The 20171-nt window shown below is 39.2% G+C and overlaps 1 protein-coding gene across 1 annotated transcript; it reads left to right on the forward strand.

Moving 5' to 3' along the window:
• The first annotated feature begins 15 nt into the window (after positions 1 to 15).
• On the forward strand, positions 16 to 13194 carry SMIM19 (small integral membrane protein 19). Its single transcript, XM_029936653.1, has 5 exons — positions 16 to 724; positions 1601 to 1721; positions 3753 to 3890; positions 7821 to 7945; positions 11651 to 13194. The coding sequence occupies exons 3-5, from the start codon at positions 3757 to 3759 to the stop codon at positions 11713 to 11715; spliced, it is 324 nt and encodes a 107-aa protein (XP_029792513.1). The 5' UTR covers positions 16 to 724; positions 1601 to 1721; positions 3753 to 3756; the 3' UTR covers positions 11716 to 13194.
• The last annotated feature ends 6977 nt before the right edge of the window (positions 13195 to 20171 follow it).

Here is a 20171-nt window from a genome sequence, read left to right on the forward strand (position 1 = left end):
TGGGACTCGCGGGGGAGGGGAAGAGAGGGGTCCGCTGCCCGCTCCGCGCCCCAGCCGTGGGCTCTGAGGCCCCTACACGTCCAGCCCTCGCTGCGAGCGTCTCTCAGGGTCGTAAGGAACAGGGAGGCTCCGAGGGCCAGAAACGCGGACAGAAAGCCAAGGTGGCCGCGTCGGCAGCGCGAGCAGGGGAGGGGGGCCGAGACGGCCCCGGCGCGCCTGGAGTTTAGCGCCGGTGTTTTAAGATTGAGTCCCGCGCAGCCTGCGAGCGGCGGAAACGCAAAGGAGGTCGCGGCAGCTCTGGAGGCTGCCTGTGGCCACTTAGTGGGGGATGATAATATTTTATACCCGCGCGAACTGGATTTCCTTCCAGGAGAAGCCGGTGTCACGGACCGGTGTCAAGGCTGGAAGGGTTCAAGTTTGGGAGTCGGTTATATGTGATAATCGTGCTGCCGCTCCACTCCCTACCCTGTGCAACTTTGGGCAAGTTACATAACCACCATTACCACCTTCCCGGTTTCTTCCGTGAAATGGAACGATAGTGCCTCCGCAGCAGGGCAGTTGCAAAAACTCAATACGTGGACTTGCCTCAAGTGTTAATTCCCTTCTTCCTCTTGGTCGAAGGCCTGTTACCTTGTACCCTTCTGCTTTGGGAACCCAAACCTTTAGTGTTTCAGAAGACAAAGAAAATTACATTTATGCAGTGGATCGTGTTGTAAGCAGCTCTGTAAGTGATGTCTAGCTGAATTTGTATCAAGATAGCAAAGCTTTAAGTGAGAGACAAAAATGATAATATTCAAGGTACGATGACAAGTGATACTCCATTTTAGAACCACTTAGACATGGTATCAGAAAACTGATTTTAAAACTTATGATACAGTCACTTGATCCCTGGAAAATTTCTCCTAGTTTTCAACCTAGAAGTTTATCACACTAAAACTAAGCCGTAGTTGTCATATTTGGGGGACTCTGTCTCTGGATACTAATGTTTTACTTGGGATTTAGCTCATCCTAGAATCCCCTTGCGGAAATTGTTCAAGCATTACTGTACAGGAAAAATATGTGAAAAAAAGTTCAGTTTTCTCAAAAGAGCCCTGAACGATGATCCAAACTTTTGCCTTGCTACATCGGTGATCTTGCTGAAACATTAACTTGAGAGGAATGAACCATTGTAACACCCTTGTGCATTTAGCTTGAGAAGAAGGCTGTGGTGGTATGTAGTAACCACTCAGCAAGTGTGTGTGTGTACACTTGGCTAGACTGTAGCGTGCTGGGACGTGACAGTCATAGTTCAGGCCACATGTGGGCCATGGGTCTGTACTATGACTCTGGACAAGGCCATTCCTTCTTCCTGGCAGACTTGCAAAACCATGCCATTGGTCATGATGGAGGCAAGGCTTACCCTCTGTGCAAATCTTTCACAACAGCAGTGCTAAAAATAACTCAAGTGCATGTCCCTGGACCTGTGGAATGGTAGTGTCATTGCATACCAATGATGTTGTATAATCCACGTTGTTTAATTCACGTTAAAATTTTACCATTCTGGATCAGTAGTAATTCAAAATCCTTTTCTACATACAATTAAAGACTGGCATATTTGTAGCAGGATGAAGACAAGCTCTGTAGGAATACACCATTTATCGAGGGGCCCATGAACAGAATTTTGTGAGAAATTGAAGCAAGAAACTGACCTGGCTCAGACCCATTCAGGTGTTAGAAAACAGGTAGGAAACACTTCCATGATTTGTCAGACAAAGGGCACCTGCAAAATATTCCAATGGCTGTTGCTGTATGTTCCCTGTTTCTTCCCAAATCTGTTAATAGCTCCCAATCCTGAAACCTATCACCCCTGTGGTGTAATTGTCCGTGGCTTTCTGCAGCGTCTCAAATAAGACATCCAAAATCATCTCTTTTTGCCAAAATCACATTTTTTGTTGTTACTTTACATTTCAGCACCAGCAAAATTCTAGATTGCAGAAATCCTAAAGATAATTATAGTCACGCGTCTTCCCAAAGTTTCCATTTCTAAAATAGGCTGATCACTTACTATGAATCATAATGTTACTTTCAGAGAAAGTCTGGAGTTCAGTTTTTTTTTAAATGTTTTATTTATTTTTGATACAGAGAGAGAGACAAAGCATGAGAGGAAGAGGGGCAGAGAGAGAAGGAGACACAGAACCAGAAGCAGGCTCCAGGCCCTGAGCCAGCTGTCAGCACAGAGCCCGACACAGGGCTTGAACTCACAGACGTAAGATCTGACCCGGGCCGAAGTCAGAGGCTTAACCAACTGAGCCACCCAGGCGCCCTTGGAGTTCAGTTTTAAGAAATAAGAATTAAAATTGTATATATGCCAAATCTCCCTATGTCTCCTACTCTCTTAAAAAAAAATTTCTTAGCCAGACTTTAAGATCAAGGAATTGGGTATGGTATAATGTTTAAATAATATTTAGATCTTGCATTTACAAATTTTTATAATTTAAGCTCTGTTTTTATTTGGCCAGTTTTTACAAAACCAATTTTTATATTCATCAGACACCAACCCAGATAATATTAAAGAGATCACTCTTGACCCCAGTGTCTAGAATTAAGTTAAATGAGGATTCATGACACTCACTTATTGTAAAGGAATACAGGATGTCCCCAAACATCTGACAAAAACTTCAGGTGTCAGAACAGGGAAAACATGCCACCTGGTTTAGGAGCAGACCTCTGGGGAAATTTTATTCATTTTATACAGAGGTAAGCCTATACGAAAAAAGGACTCTGCCTTTATGCACACTTCTTAACTTACTGAGCCAGATCCAGGTTACAGAACATTTTGAAGGCTTACAGGAGATTGGAAGATATTTTAGTGCAAGTGTGTTTGCAATGTCTTCATTGTTGTAGGATGTCTAGGAAAGAAAATTGCAAAACACTTTCTTGGACATTTCCAATACTCTTTTTCTGGGAATTAGAAAATGACTGTCTTATTCCTAGAAATGACTGTACATTTATCGCCTATAACATGCTCAATTTTTCTCCTTTTCATATAATGTCTGAAACAACACTTTTTGGTTTTCTTTCACATATTAGGTCATTTCACTTAGATTTACCTGTATGTCCAACTCTAGGGAGGAGCTTTCTCTTTTAGGAAAAATTCAACCAACTCTCAAACACCAAGGGGACACCATTACTCTTTTACTTGCTATTTGAAACACTTGCTATTACCACTCTTATTTTCTGTGGGAATGTCCAAAGAATGCATTTCCTTGAATAGAAGTCACAGCTGTGTAAATAGCAAAAAGTAATTTTTTCCCCCATAGCTTCTTTTAACCACATTTGGCCAGGAGACCAAAACTAGATAAAGCTCCAAAGGTTTTCCACTTGCATGGGAGAAAAGTGGAAGAACATGGAGATTAACTACAGTTTTAGCCTTCATGCAGAAGATATAATGTTTCAAAATCAAAAATAAAGGGAAACACATTACATGCCTTAGTAATCTAGCCTAGGGGTTGGCAAACTTTTCTTAAACGGCCAGAGTATAAATATTTTAGGCTTTGAGGGCTGGGAAGCAAAAATCAAGGATATTATACAGGTGCTTACAACCATTTAAAATATATCCATTTAGAAACGTGAAACCGTTCTTGACTCCTGGGCCATCCAAAAGCAGGCAGCAGGCTGGAGCTGGCCAGCAGGCCATATGTTTGCTAGCCTTTCTCCAGATGGTCATACCACCACTAACTAAAAGAAACCCTGTTCTCTTTTCTTTCTTCTAGCCCCATGCCTGGAGGTTACGGAGTGATGGGCGACGATGGCTCTATGGATTACAGTGTTCATGAGGCCTGGAACGAAGCCACCAATGTTTACTTGGTAGTGATCCTTGTTAGCTTTGTTCTCTTCATGTATGCCAAGAGGTAAAGGTTTTAGTTATTTCGGGGTTGATAAGAAACTAGGCATTTAAAAGGTTTACATGTTTGTTCCAAATTAAATGCACAAAAAATAATGCATTTTTGCATTATTGCATAAATGAGCATGTTTGTTCTTGCTTTGAAAGCACTATCTATACAGGTCTGTCCCCAAGCTCTAGACACTGAGATTTGGCTTTGAAGAGCCCCTTGCGTTAAGAGTTGGAAATTTTGGAGTGCGTGGGTGGCTTAGTTGGTTGAGGGTCCAACTCTTGATTGCAGCTCAGGTCATGATCCCAGGGTCGTGGGAGCAAGCCCCTCATGGAGCTTTGTGGTGCTGAGTGTGGAGCCTGCTTAGGATTTTCTCTCTCTCTCCCTCTCCCCTCTCCCCCTCTTGTGCTCACTCTTTCTCTTTAAAAAAAAAAAAAAAAAAAAAGAGTTGGAGATTCAAGTGCAGCTCCAAGCACCTTGACTGGCTTTGCCTTCCCGTTGTATCATTTCTAATCTAGCTCAATATTATCATCCAACCTGGGTCCACTGTCACTCCAGGATGAGCCTGTTTTTTCGGCCCTCATCCCTGAAATGCAGAAACACTAATTCCTATGTATTTAGCAATTCTTTCTTGGCACATGTTATGTTTTCCCTTCTGATTCTTGTGCATGACCATAGCATAGAACTTACTGAATAATATTGGTATCATCTAACTACTTCTCTGCTCCACAAAAACTTCAGTCCCTTCAGGACAAGGGCTTTCCCTTTTGAATCCCTGGTGTGCCACACAGTGCAAATCCTCAATAAATATTTCCTGCTTTAATTCCAGGTGTTGTAGCATAATTTAACTATTCTTTTTCACACTCCCTGGCTCCTTTCCTTTAAGTACAATTAAAAAAAAGAGGTAGGTGCCTTGAAGAGGAAAAACTATTCATTGGACTGATTTGCTTCTTGGTATTCTCTGCCAAGGTTAAAGTCACTAGATATGTTGGAAGATATTTGATAAGTGATCCAATTTATCTGCTGGTTATGGGCCTGTTCAAATTTTCTATTTCTTCCTCTTTGAGTTTTGGTAGTTTGTGAGTGTGTAGGAATTTGTCCATTTCATCCAGATTGTACAGTTTGGTGGCCAGTCATCTTTCATAGTATTCTCTTACAATTGTATTTCTGTGGTGTTGGTTGTGATCTTTCCTCCTTCATTTGTGATTTTATCTATTGGGGTCCTCTCTCTTTTCTTTTTGAGAAGTCTCACTAGGGGTTTATCAGTTTTGTTTATTCTCTTAAAAAAACAGCTTCTGGTCTCATTAATTGGACCACAAATAAGAGTCCTGGGGCCAGATTGTTTCCCAGGGAGATTTAACCAGATATTTGAAGAAGAATTAATACCTGTTCTTTTCAAACTGTTCCAAAAAAACAGAAATGGAAAGAAAACTTCCAAATTCATTTTTAGGAAGCCAGCCTTACCTTGGTTCCAAACACCCCACTAAATTACAGGTCAATATCCTTGATGAACCTGGATGCAAAAATTCGCAATGGGGTACTACTACTAGCAAATCTAATTCAACGGTACAGTAAAAGAATTATTTACCATGATCAAGTGGGATTCATTCTTCAGCTACAGGGCTGGATTAATATTGCAAATCAATCAGTGTGATACACCACATTAATAGAAGAAAGAATAAGAACCATATGATCTGTCAATAGATGCAGAAAAAGCATTGGAAAAAACAACATCTTTCTTGATAAAAACCCTCAAGAAAGTGGGGGTAGAAGAAACATACCTCAACATTATAAAAGTCATATATGAAAGGCCCAGAGGTAATAGCATCCTCAATGGGGAAGAACTGAGAACTTTCCCCCTCAGGTCAGGGACAGGACAGGGGTGTCCACTCTCACCACTGTTGTTCAACATAGTGCTGGAAGTTTTAGCTCAGAAGTCTGACAACAGAAAGAAATAAAAGATAGAACAAATTGGCAAAGAAGTCAAACTTTCACTCGTTGTAGACAACATGATACTCTACATGGAAAACCAAGACTCCACCAAAAACCTGCTAGAACTGATACGTGAATTCAGCAGTCACAGGATAAAAAAAAACAACATACAGAAGTCAGTTGCATTACTATACATCAGTAATGAAACAGCAGAAAGAAAAATCAAGGAATTGATACCATTTACAATTGCAACAAAAACCGTAAGATACCTAGGAATAAACCTAACCAAAGAGGCAAAAGATCTGTATGCTGAAAACTATAGAAAGCTTATGAAAGAAATTGAAGATAACACAAAGAAATGGAAAAACATTCCATGCTCATAGATTGGAAGAACTAATTATTGTTAAAATGTCAATAGTACCCAAAGCAATTTACACATTTAAGGCAATCCCTAACAAAAATAACACCAGCATTCTTCACAGAGCTAGAACAAACAATCCTAAAATTTGTATGGAACCACAAAAGATCCCGAATAGCCAAAGCAATCCTGAAAAAGAAAACCAAAGCTGGAGGCATCACAATTCTGGACTTCAAGCTGTATTACAAAGTTGTCATCATCAAGAGAGTATGGTACTGGCACAAAAACAGACACACAGATCAATGGAACAGAATAGAGATCCCAGAAATGGACCCACAAATGCATGGCCAACTCATCTTCGACAAAGCCAGAAAGAATATCCAGTGGAAAAAAAAGTCTCTTTAGCAAATGGTGCTGGGAGAACTGGACAGCAACATGCAGAAGAATGAAACTGAATCGCTTTCTTACACCATAGACAAAAATAAACTCAAAATGGATAAAAGACCGAAACAAAAGACAGGAAGCCATCAAAATCCTAGAGGTTTCTCCTCTAGGGAACTTGTTGGGATGAGCACTGGGGGTTATATAAATAAGGACTCACTGTGTTCGACTCCTGAAACCAATACTATACTGTATGTTAACTAACCTGAATTTAAATAAATAAATATAAAAAAATTTTTAAAGCATTAGATAGTTCAAAATAATTAGTAACCAAGAAATAGTAGATGTTTGACCTGAGGAGCCAGACAGGCAGGTCTGCCCTTCCCGGCCGCGTGGTCCCTGGAGCAGCTGGCGCACCAGCAGCCTGGACTCCAGCGTGGCCGAGAGGAAGCGCCACATACCATCACAGGTTTACTTGCAAGTAACTGCTTTCTTCTCCAAATAACCCCCGTGTCCTTCCCACCCTCCTGTTTTAAAAGCAGAGATGCACTGTTGTTAATTTTAAGTAGATAGCCCCAGTAAGGCCATGCTATTATATTTCAGAAATATGGTGATTCATTATTTTCCAAAATTAAGGTCTACTCCCATTCTGTTTATTGGCTAACCCAGTAATTTTGCATTATTTGGATGATACCAGAAGGAGGCGAAAAATAAGATGTTTTCTTTCTTACGCATTTTCCCATACAATATTGGGCTTTTGGTGGGAGGAAGGAGTGGAAGCACAATGGAGGTACATCACTTTGTTGTATTAAGTGGATGTGTTCACCTTTCTTTTCTTTTTTAGAGTGTTGTGGCCATACATGTCCAGCTTCATACTTTATAGGAAAGAAAGAACTCTTGAGCCAAGGAAGCATCTCACAGAGACAAAAGAGAAGATGAGCTCATTGTTACTTAAGTCTTTTTTTTTAAAGTTTATTTATTTATTTTGAGAGAGAAAGAGAGTGCAAGTGGGTGAGGGGCAGAGAGAGAGAGAGAGAGAGAGAGAGAATGCCAAGCAGGCTCTGCAATGTCAGCACAGAGCTCAATGCGGGACTCAAACTCATGAACCACAAGATCATGACCTGAGCCCATGTTGGACACTTCACTTAACCAGTTGAGCCACCCAGGCTCCCCTTAAGTCCTTGTAATGTAGCTTCTGATTACTATCGTCCTGAGTCCATTACAATCCAGTAGATGTTAACACAAATCTGTCTTCTCTATTGGTTTTGTGTTTTTAGGAACAAAAGGAAAATTATGAGGATATTCAGTGTGCCCCCTACAGCAGAAACTTTATCAGAGCCCAGCTTTTATGACACAATAAGCAAAATTCGTTTAAGACAGCAACTGGAAATGTATTCCATTTGTAAGTATATTCTGTGCTGAACTGCATAGACAGGTTTAAAATAGATTTTTTTTGGAATTGAATTCAATTAGCAAAGGTTATCAGAAATAATTGACGGCCTTTTTTAGATGCTGAGCACAGTATTGGCAAAGACAGTGTAGTTGATGCTTCACAGCCTCTGCTTGTGTGGGGTCCTAGGACCCTGAGAACAGCCCTTGCAAAGTGTTCAGATGATGATATTTTTATGTTTTGTAAAAATTAGTTATTTTACCCATCAGTTAAGACTGAGGCCTCTTCCTGCTCTAACTTGTCCTCCTTTGCACATCCCTCATGTGGAGTAGCATTAAGTGGCCAAGAGCATTTGGGAATGTGGCTAAGGGAAAGTTGAGTTAGAGCTGCATTTAGTTTGGGCTTGAATTTTGTATTTATGGAGTTTGCAGTCATTTCTATTATAATTAAATTACGGCAAGCCAAAGCAATATAAAAATTGCTTTCAGGAATGTGGCATGTGATATCAATGTGCAAGGCTAGAGGTCATGTCTCAGTATGTCATATAGTACTAAACACTGTGAGTATATATGTCATGGAGAAGAAATGAAGTTTAAAATGTATAGAGTCATAATGAAATGTACATCTAAGCCACAGCCTTTTATGCCACTATTTAAAAGTATGAGTTGTGGTTTCCAAGGTGTATTATTGAGATGAACAAAATAAAATAATATATATACTAGGATGCTACTCTTTTAAAATCAAATGACCAGAACATCCCTTGTATTGTCTATGTCTAATATAAATGTTCTCTATAATTAATGCAAGCATGGAGGAAGGCTTGGAAAGATACACATCAGATTATTAACATTCATTACCTTGGTGGGGACTGTGTGTGATTTAAGGGGGAAAGACTAGACACTTTTTACAGTAAAAAATTAAGTGTGTGTGCACGTGTGTGTGTATCCATAGAAAAATGCAAGAAAGTATGATCAGCAAGATCATATGTGTCTTGGGTGAAATGGAATTTCAGGTGAAAATACACATATTTACATGCATATACAGGTATATACACGCATAAACACAAGTAGAACCTCTAAAATTTTAAGCATAAATGTTATCCTGAGAATTAGTAACAGCAGTTCCTTTAGGGGAAAGAATGGGGTGGGTAGCTGCAGGTAGGAGGAAAATACACTTTTTACTGTTTCCTCTCTGTTCTTTTTTGCATTTTGTACCATCTGCCTATGTTCAAAGTAAGAAGTAAAATTTAACATACCAGCATTACTCATACTAACCAAAAGGCAGAAACAACCCAAGTGCCCTTGACAGATACACAAAATGTGATATAGAAATACAATAGGATGAAATTCAGTCTTTAAGAGGAAGGAAATGCTGACATGTGAAACAGCACAGATGAACCTGAGGACATTATGCTTCATAATGATTCTTATTATAAAGGGAAATAAGCCAGTCACAAAAGAACAAACATTTCACTTGGGAGAGGCAAATTCGTAGAGACAGAAAATAGAACAGTGGATGTCAAGGGCCTGGGGAAGAGGCAGTGGAGAGCTATTGCTTAATGGGTATGGAGTTCAGTTACGGGTGATCAGAAAAGCCCTGTGCTCTGTGGTGATGGTTGCATGGCAGTGTGAATGTACCTGATGCTGTTGAGTTGTGCACTTAGAAATAGTTAAAGGGCACCTGGGTGGCAGAGTCGGTTACTACTTCAGCTCAGATCATTATCTCATGGTTCATGAGTTTGAGCCCTGCATTGGGCTCTATGCTAACAGCTCAGAGCCTGGAGCCCGCTTCAGATTCTGTGTGTGTCTCTCTATCTGCCCCTTTCCCTGCTTGCACTCTGTCTCTTTCTCTCCCTCTCTTTCTCTCTCAAGAATAAGTAAACGTTAAAAAAAAGTAATTATATATATATATATATATATATATAAAACTACATATATATGGCAAAATCCATATATATTTTACCACAATAAAAAGTTCTTTAAAAAAAAATAAATACCAAAAAAACAAAAGTACAAAGCCAGAAGCTCTGTATGGAAGATTATAAAGAAAGAAGTTTCTGTTGATGCCCAGTCAAAACAGAAGCTAACCTCTATTAATAATACATTCAGTTACATAACATATACTATTATAAACCAATACAGTACAGTTTTTTTTTCTTCTTTGCTGTGAAGGCCATAAAATAAAATTCATCTGAATGCCCATGTTTGTAAGATATGTTAGTTTTCTACAGCTGCTGTAACAAATCACTACAAATCCAGTGGCTTAATACAACACTTATCATTTTGTAGTGTAGAAGTCCTACAGCAGTCTCACTAGGCTGAAACCAGGTGTCAGCAGGGTGCCAGTTCTTTCTAGAGGCTCTAGAAGGGCATCTGTGTCTTTGCTGGAAGGCTTCTAGAGGCCACGCACATCCTTGATTTCTGGCCCTATGCCTCCCTCTTGGGAGCCAGCAGCATGTAATCTCTGATCATTCTTCCATTTTTATCTTAGTCCCTCTCTGAATTCAGGAAAGGTTCTCTGATTTTTAAGGTCCATGTCATTAGGTTGGGTCAGATAATCCAGGGTAATCTCCCTGTTACAAGGTCCTTACCTTAATCACAGCTTCAAAGTCCCCTTTGTCCTATGAAATAACAAAGTCACAGATTTGGGGGGTTAGGATGTGAACATCTTCAGAAGCCATCTTTCTTACAAATAGTAGATGTGTGGATTTGCACCTTTAATGAATATCATCGCATTGAATCATTCTTAGTGTTCATGACCTGTCTATTCCTGAAAAAGTCAGGCAGTTAAAGAGGAAATAGCAAACAAAATTCTTTTTCTTAAAGATGACTCCCAAAATTGTCAACTTGAGGCCACAAACATTTGGATGCACCCTGGGTAGCATAAATAAATAGTGTCTCTTTCTTGGCTAGTAAAAACTTAAGGAGGTGAGGGAAAGGTTTAACTGTCAGCAGTGAATGACATGTATAAACATTTTAACCGTGTACTCTCTCCATTTCCAGGTTAAGACCATTTTTCTTCAATAAGCATTTCTCAGAAGTACAAAAAGAACACAGAATGTGTGTGTTTTTTCTTCTAGTTTATATTAATGACAGTGTTCAATAATAAGTTTCTTAGACTTACAAGTTGAAATACAGTCAAATTCTTTATGATGTGAACAAAAGCATTACTATTAGCTTAAGGTGGAGGTGAGAGATAAGAAAGAAGGAAATTAGGGCACCTGGGGGGCTCAGTCGATTAGACATCCAACTTCTGATGTCTGCTCTCAGTTCGTGAGATCGAGCCCCACATGGACTTTGCACTGGCAGCGTGGAGCCTGTGTGGGAGTCTCTCTCCCCCTTTCTCTCTGCCTGTCGTCTGTACACTCCCCCCTCTCTCAAAATAATTAAACTTGAAAGAAGGAAATTATAAAATGTTAATGTAACTTTAATAGCTTAATAATGTTTACTGTGTCTTTTAAAGCCCTGAATAATCCTAATATATAAATAATAATAATAATAAAGCAAACATATAAAAATGGATATCAGCAGTGCTTGGAAATTAGAGGATCAGGAAGGGTATAATAAATTTCCTCTAATGAAAAAAAATGACTTCATTCTAAGCTAAATCTTTACTGAGAATCATGACTTGACTGATTTAATGACATTAGCAAATAATTATTTTGCTCTTTTTATTAATTTTATCTCATTTTTGTTGTGTTTGCTTTGTTTTTAATAGCAAGGAAGTATGACTATCAGCAGCCACAAAACCAAGCTGACAGTGTGCAACTCTCACTGGAATGAAAGGACAGAAAATGAACAACATAAGTAATTGTTCCACAGTCTGGTCGCAAGCTCCTGAATAGACTAAATCATGAACAGCATTTTTTTAGACCCTATCTCCATAAAATCATTTTACTTATGACTTTTCCCCAATTTTTTGTGTTTTGTTTTGCTTTTTAAAATTGCATCACCAAGTCATTTGTTATACTTTTTTTTTTAAGATGTCAAAATGTATGGACACAGAGAGTCTGAACATACTTAGAAATTAACTGGAGATGGTGATTTTTACCTTGTGAAAACCTTTGGTTTCTTCAGGATACGATCAGTCAGGATTAAAAATATATCTTTGGAGGTGAGAATCTGGAGCTTGTGCCACTTTGATATGAACGTCTTTGCAAAATTAAGTAAAAATCCATTCACTGGAATAACATCCTCTTCAATAGTATTCTGTGATGAATGTAATACAGATAATGGACAAATTTGTGTTCTTACTGCTGTTGTGACCACACTCGAATTGAATTACCTATCTTTGTTCTTCAGAATTTACACAGGAGACTGTCTTTTCTACTATCCTCATGAAACAAACCCTTTTGCTAATCGGGGAAGCTTCCTGTGATTGGAATGTTTTCCCTTGATTGCGTTCCCGGGAGTTTGTTTGCCTTTCTTTTTTAATCCCACGGTTTCATTTCCACCAGAAGAGTCTTCTTTGGACCATGCTGGGGCCATGCTGCCAAATAAATGGGCACCTCTCTACTGCTGTGCGCAACTTGCCTTTTTGGTCATATGACACTCAAGTTTAATGTAACTGTCTGGGCACTTACACTTGTTTAGCATAATAAGCCTCCCTGAAGACTCTCATATCTTGTAGCATTTTGTGCCATACATTGAAATTTTTTTACCTAATTTTTCATATTTATTTAAATAAAAATTGGTGGGAGGTAATAACAGGGAAATTTCCCTGTCCACTCAACTGTCCAAGAATTAGCTTTTGAATCAAAACTATTCTTAATTTTAAGTGTAGAGTTAAAGCACTGTTTCCTTTTTCTTTATAATTGCGCAGTAAAGAACATAAATTTTAAAGTTGAGACCAAATAAAATTATTGAGGGAAATTGCATTTGCTTTTATATTTTGATTATATTATTCAAAAATGTCTATCTTCTACAAAGTGAGTTGTTGATGAAATGGAATAATTCTTGACTCACAAATGAGCTGGAGTGCACTGCCAATACATAGCATAAAAAACTGACTACAGGATTGTAAACAGTTATAATTATGGGCGGGGGGGGGGGAGCAGAGCAGCACGGGGACGATCTTCTTAAGCTTTGCTTTGCTCTCAGGAAAACCACCGTGTATTTCTGTGAGCAGGAAGTGTAATCGGGAGCAGGAGCAGTTTACTTATGTCACTGACATGTTACACAATCCAGACAAATTACCAAAACTGGCTATTTCAGATGACTTGTAAAAATAGTGTACATAAATAAATGTAAATCACAATGAAATTGACTGGTTGTTTTTTATTTGCATCCACTAGATAGAGGCAGTCATAAAAGCTGGTAGGTCGTGTGGTGAGCATCACACGTTGGTAAGGAAGAGGATAAATTCCTCCTCATTCTTTCTCTAAACCCAGCTGATGGGAATCATCCCCCACTGGCAGGAACAACAGCACATCCGCCTTTGAAGTTTCTGCCCGCTTCAACAGCTGAGCTGGTTAAGGGCTCGAAGCCCTGCAGCCACACTTCAAAGCCAGCCAGCTGATGGTCCTGCTTCTGCACACCCTCCCACCGCATCCGAGGTTCAATGAAACTATTTTCTTTGGAAGAAAAATGGGATGACTAATAGATTGGTAACACTTGTGTTCTTCTTCTCCTTGTTGCTTCTCTTTTTACTGTATAAGATATTCAGCAGCACACACTGGCCTGCCTCAACTGGTCCACAGCTTCAGTATGTTAAATAATCAGTTGTTAGTTGGTCCGAGGATTGTGGGTTATTGTTAAGCTGATTAAGTAATCGGTTGTTTAGCCAGCCAGCTGCACGAAAGGGAGAAGTTAGCCTCTGGAGGGCACGCGTACTTGCTATTGACCTCACACTGTTTCAGGTGGAGTTATTTATGATTCATCAGAAACAAAATGCAGACTTTATCATTAGATTGCTATAATGTCAGAGCTATTTTAATTATGGAGTAGAAATAAGATAAAATTGTCATAAAAATAATTTCAGTTAAGAATAAAACTTAGGAAATATAATTAAAGGGAGGAGGGACAAAAGTATATTATTTGGAGCCAAGTAATTCATTTAACAAACAGTTGTGGCATATCGACTCTGCGCTAGCTGTGTGTGATTTTCTGTAGGCTACTCCAGTCTAACAGAATCAGAACAGGAATAGGGGCTATTTCAACTGATAAATGGGTGAAGAAGATGTGGTAGATATACAGTGGAGTATTACTCAACCACCAAAAAGAATGAAATCTTGCCGTTTGAAACAATGTGGATGGAGCTAGAGTGTGTTATGCTAAATGAAACAAGTCAGAGAAAGACAAATACCATATGATTTCACTCGTGGAATTTAAGAAACAAAACAAATGAGCAAAGGGAAAAAAAGAGGCAAACCTGAGGGTTGGTGGAGGGAGGTGGGTCCTAAGGAAGGCACCTGTTATGATGAACACCGGGTATTGTATGTAAGCGATGAATCATTAAAAAACAAAAAACAAAAAGGAATAGAGTCCAAAAAACTAAATGAAAATAGAAAGGACACTTGGCTTATCTACAACCTGTATTCAAAATTGTGAGGTTCACAGAGCAGGAACTTAAATCTATTTCCCACTGAACCCACCAATAAAGCCAGCACCAAACATATAAAACCATAAAGTAAGAAAAATTTTTACCTCTTTTTTGGTCCCTCTTCTGCCTCCTGTAAGTCTATGCATCGGATAGTCTTGAATGAGGATATAAGAGTAAGGAGGAGGCATCAGGCTCCAGCACCACAGTGGTAAACCCTACTACCTCCTAAGACACACATGGAAACTCAGCAGCAGCTCAGCTTGACCTTAACCTCTCACCCCACAATAAATGAGTGGCATTTAGCATTGGATTCCATACTGATGAATTCTCTACCTTTATTTTATTCATATACAGTAGAAAAGGAAAGTGATTATATTGATTAGTAACACTCCACATTCTAGGTAGGAAGGCGAGACAAATGGAAGAGGAGACTCCTCACTGTTCAGGCTCACTGGCGGTAATTCAGCCCCCAGTTTGATGCTGAGGGCCCATTGTGTTGTTCACTTCTTTCATTATTGTTAAATGTTTATTCATTTGTTTTGAGAGAAAGAGGGTAAGGGCAGAGAGGGAGGAGAGTGTATTTTTCACTGTCAGTGTGGAGCCCGATGAGGGGCTCAAACCCACGAACCATGAGATCATGACTGGAGCCAACATCAAGAGTCAGATGCTTAAATGACTGAGCCACCCAGATGCCCCTATTTTTGATGTTTCTAGTTCTGGAGTTTCTTGTCTTCCAAATAGAGAAACTACAGAGGTTAGGAAGGAGTGGCTCCATAACAGGGATTTTTAAGAAAAAATATTTTGACACATTTCTAACTAGCTCAAGAAAGTTGGGGGTTCTTAACTGCAACCAACTGTTGGTGTTGTTAAATGAAACTGCAGGTGCTTTTGGTCTCAGAAATCTGAATTTCTTGAAAAAAATGAATCATATAAAGACAGACAGAACAAGTAAATGTATGTTTAATGTATTCATTTTTGGAGAAGTGATTGCAAGTGTCTCTGAATAACATTTTATTTTGAAATTTAAAAAACGAGGACCATTCAAGTGAACTGCTATCCAATATAATTCTTAGATCACAGGTGCATTCTAGCACCTACTCTTAGCATACTAGCCCAAAGTAAATGCCTGGTAAAGACTTGTTGAACTAATTTCCTTGTAATAACTTGTAGCATTGATGTTTTATTTTTTACATTTTTAAAAAGTGTTTGTAACTTCTGTTTCTGGCAACGGAAGAGTAATTGCAGCAGGCTAACCCTTACAGATAATGATTATGAATTCACAAGAAAACATTAAAAAAAAAAAGACTATTTGAAGGTAACCATAAGCAGACAAACCAGAAGGAAAATGACCCTTGGAAGAGAACCACTGCACTGGTTGAGATTTATGTTCCTATGGTTTTTGCCTGACAGTATTTCCCAGTCTGCTAGTTGTAAGTAGCTGGAACTCAAATAGAAAGCTACCGTGAAATCAGCTTGAGGAACAGGACAGAGTTCAGGGCTTCTGGAAAGACTGGAAAGTGAAGAGAAACATCACAGAAGGAAGGAGACCACAGAAGGGGGAGCCCCCAAATCTGCATATAAATACGAACATGTCCCTGGCTGATCTCTAAACTACAAACCTACATGAGAGAGTCTGGCAGAAAGGTGTGTGACAGAAAACAAACAGCTAAAACGCTAAACAGAGGCTTCAGCTGCTGCCCACCAGCAGCTTGAGTCCTGGCTTGAGTCCTGCCAAAATAAATTGCCTGCTGGAACAAAAACAACACTTCTCAGAGGAAGATAACAGAATCTAGAATCCCTATACCATATCACCCATAATGTCTATTATACAATAAAAATAACTACAGGGATGAGAAGAACAGGAAAATGAGATCCACAGTCAAGAGAAGAAATGGGACATGTGGTTCATAGTCAAGTCAAAAAATAGTCAATACAGGGGTGGTTCAGTTGGTTAAGTGTCTGACTTCAGCTCAGGTCATAATCTCACGGTTTGTGAGTGTCAGGCTCTGTGCTGACAGCTCAGAGCCTGGAGCCTGCTTCAGATTCTGTGTCTCCCTCTCTCTCTGCCCCTCCCATGCCCATGCTTTGTTTCTCTTTGTCAATAATAAATAAATGTTAACAATTTTTTAACAATAGTCAATATAAGCTGACTCCAGGATGACCCAGATGTTGAATTAACAGCAAGGACTTTAAAGTAGCTATTCAAATATGTTTGGATAAGTGAAATATCTACAGATGAATGATGATTGACAAGCTTTATCAGGAGATCTGCTGTATAAGAAATACTAAAGAAAATTCTTTGGGCAAAAGAGAAATGATAGCACATGGAACTCAAATCTAAGCAAACTCTAGACATAATGAATGAACATTTGGGGAGACACAATGACAGTGTAAGTAGGGGCTTTTACCAACTGAAGATAAATATATAGAAGTTAAGGGGGATCTGGGTGGGTCAATCAGTTAAGAGTCTAACTTCAGCTCAGGTCATGATCTCACAGTTCATGAGTTCCAGCCCCACATCAGGCTCTGAGCTGTGAGCACAGCTTTGGATTCTGAGTCTCCCTCTGTCTCTGCCCCTCCCCCACTGGTGCTGTCTCTTTCAAAGAAAAAAAAAAAACCAAATCAACAAACAAAAAAATACATTAAAAACATTAAAAAAAATATATATATAGGAGTTTCTTGTATTGTTGTAATTCTTCTATAAGCTTAAAGGTTTTATTTTAATTATAGAAAAAGTATTTGTAAATCAATTTCTTAGAAAATCAGATTCTACTTTTTGTGTCGTACCAACCATTGGCAAAATGAAAAACAGGCAAGATGTCCAAAGGTGTCTTGGAAAACATTATGCTTTCTTTCTTCTCTGTTTCATCCCACAGCATCCAATATTCTTATGTTCTTGATCAAAATCCACTGCCAAGAAAGAATCTAAAACACATTTCCAGAAAAGGAATAAATGATAACAATTAAAATCTTACTTCTCTCAAGGCATTTGTTTTGTATTTTAACAGAGCCTTCAACTAGAGAGATATGAAGATTTCAGACATTACAGAGCACTGGTAATTTTTTAAAAATTTTTTAATATTTATTTATTTTGAGAGAGAGAGAGAACGAATAGGGGAGGGGCAGAGAGAGAGAGAAAGAGAGAGAGAATCCCAAGCAGGCTCTGTGCTGTCAGCATAGAGCCCAGCACAGGGCCTAACCCATGAACCGTGAGATCATGACCTGAGCTGAAATCGAGAGTTGGATGCTTGACTGACTGAGCCCCTGGGTGCCCCATCATCTTAATTTAAACATTTGCAATCAGAATGTCACCTCTCCCCATCAATATTATGAAATACATTGGAATTCCTTTAAAAATTATATCAAAACAGGATACAGTCCACTCTGCTTCATTGTCTCATCTCTGTGAGGTAACAGGATAGACGATAACAGATGATGATCACTTGAGTGCCATTTCACAAGTGAGTAAAAGTCAACAACGTGGATGACCCTCCTAGTCCTGGACCTTTGCAATATTGAAAAATGCAAAGATTAGATAGGACAAAATATCTCTAGGGAGACATACGAAGCCAGGTATATTAAAAAGGCAATTTCTGACAAACATATAGTAACATACTGTACTTATTAATGCTTAGTAGACTTAAAACTGTGGTTTTTAAAAAATCACACACACATACAGATAATAACTGATTATTTCTTTCCTGCGGTGTCGATTTTTTAGTCTACTACAGCACCTTGCAAATTCTAGATGTTTAACAAATATTTGCTTCGTTAAATCAGGCAAATCCAGTGTCATGCTCTCCCAGAAAGGGATCAGGCCTGGAATAACACTGTTTTGATGGGGGGTTTTTTTGTTTTTCTTTCCAATGCAGCAGAGAGTAACAGTGATTCTACCATTCTTACAGCTCTTTCTAGAAGTCCAGTGTACTTTGTGCAAGTGGTTAAATCCCAACAACTTATCATGTTTTATCTTTAAAAAAATTTTTTTAGTGGCTTAAAACAACAAACGGGGTTATCTCACAGTTGAAGAGCTGTGTAGCTGAGCGGCTCACGGTTCAAGAAGCTGCAATGAGCCTGGGGGTGCTCCCCGCTGAGGCGTCAGAAGCTGCCTCCAAGATGGCTCCCTCACATGGCCACTGGCAGAGACCCCAGTTCTTTGTCATGTGGGCTGTACACATCAATACCTTCCGAAAAAAAAAAAAAAGGAGGATGGATTTTTTTCTCCAAAATATTCTAAAATACGATATACTATATATTTTAGGGCATTACAATTTCTTATTGTTCATAATATTATACATAAAATACACGATTATTTTTCAAAAAATATTTAGAAATTTGGGAGGGCAGGGGGAGAGAGAGTGCATATGTTGGGGGGAGGGGCAGAGGAAGAAACTTAAGCAGGCTCTGTGCTCAGCACAGCGTCCAGTGCAAGGCTTGATCTCACACCCCTGGAATCATGACCTGAGCTGAAATCAAAAGTGATTTGCTCAAACAACTGAGTCACCCAGGTGCCCCAATTTTTTAGCAATTAAATCTCAATTCATTACATCAGTGAAAGCAGTTACATGGAAAATCCAAAAAAGGAAACAATCCAAAAATGTTAACTTTTGTTTGTTTGCCATACATTTGCCTTTCCAAATTAATTTGCTATACCAGTATTTTGATTGTTTTGCAATTTCTTAACTCATTATACCTAATGATAATGGCCGGCAAGTGTACAGCTATCTGAACTCCAAAGGGAAGGCAGCTGGCCTGGGACTGGGACAAGGTTACAGCTACTCTACAAATTTGCCAGTTGGTATTCAGACAATCTTGAGGGGACCAATTCTGTTTTTTGAAAGCATAGATATGAGCAGGTGGTTGTTTTTACAAATGAATTTCTCCCTTGTTATATTCAGATCTAGCAAATTACCACAGCAGCACATCTTAAATTTACTTAAGTCACCATCTTCCACAATTTATAGCTCTTAAGCAAAGCTGAACATGTAGTTACTGTCTTGTATATCAGCAAAACATCAACAAAATATTGTTGATTGGAAATCAATTATGACAGAGGAAATATGTCAACAATCAGAACACGGGAGGGGATGTTGGCCTGGCTAATTGCAGACAAATGTTAAACGCCGTTTTCGGGCTGTCACCAGCAAATCTTCTTGGGAAAGGAGTTGCTCCCTTTCTTCCTTGAAGAAGGGGGGAGGGGCAGGGGAAGGGCCAGAGGGAAAGAGAGAGAGAATCTTAAGCAGGCTCTACAATCAGTATGGAGCCCAATACAGGGCTTGATCCCACAACCCTGGGATCTTGACCTGAACTGCAATCATGAGTCAGATGCTCAACTGACTGAGCCACTCAGGTGCCCCTCTTCCTTCAGACTTTGATCCTCAGAGTGCAGCTTCCCTTGGCATCTTCAGCATCTGTGATGTTTTCTGCAGCAGACTGGAGATTGGGTTTTAGAAACACCATTTCTGAGGACAGGTTTTCATTTATCTACAAATTATAAATGAAGAGAAATGGTTGGAAACTACTTAGGCAAAATTTACTTATTCAGTTGCCATTCTAACTTTGCTTAGGGTTCTGGATGTTTTTGGCTACTTCTTAGGTGCCTTGCTTAATGGCCTGTGGCTCGTTACCATGGTGAAATAGAATTAATAACAATTCTTACTTATATTAACTTAATACTTGTAAAACATACCCTTTCTTT

The sequence above is a fragment of the Suricata suricatta genome, chromosome 1 (assembly GCF_006229205.1).
Source record: "Suricata suricatta isolate VVHF042 chromosome 1, meerkat_22Aug2017_6uvM2_HiC, whole genome shotgun sequence".
Lineage (NCBI taxonomy): Eukaryota > Metazoa > Chordata > Mammalia > Carnivora > Herpestidae > Suricata > Suricata suricatta.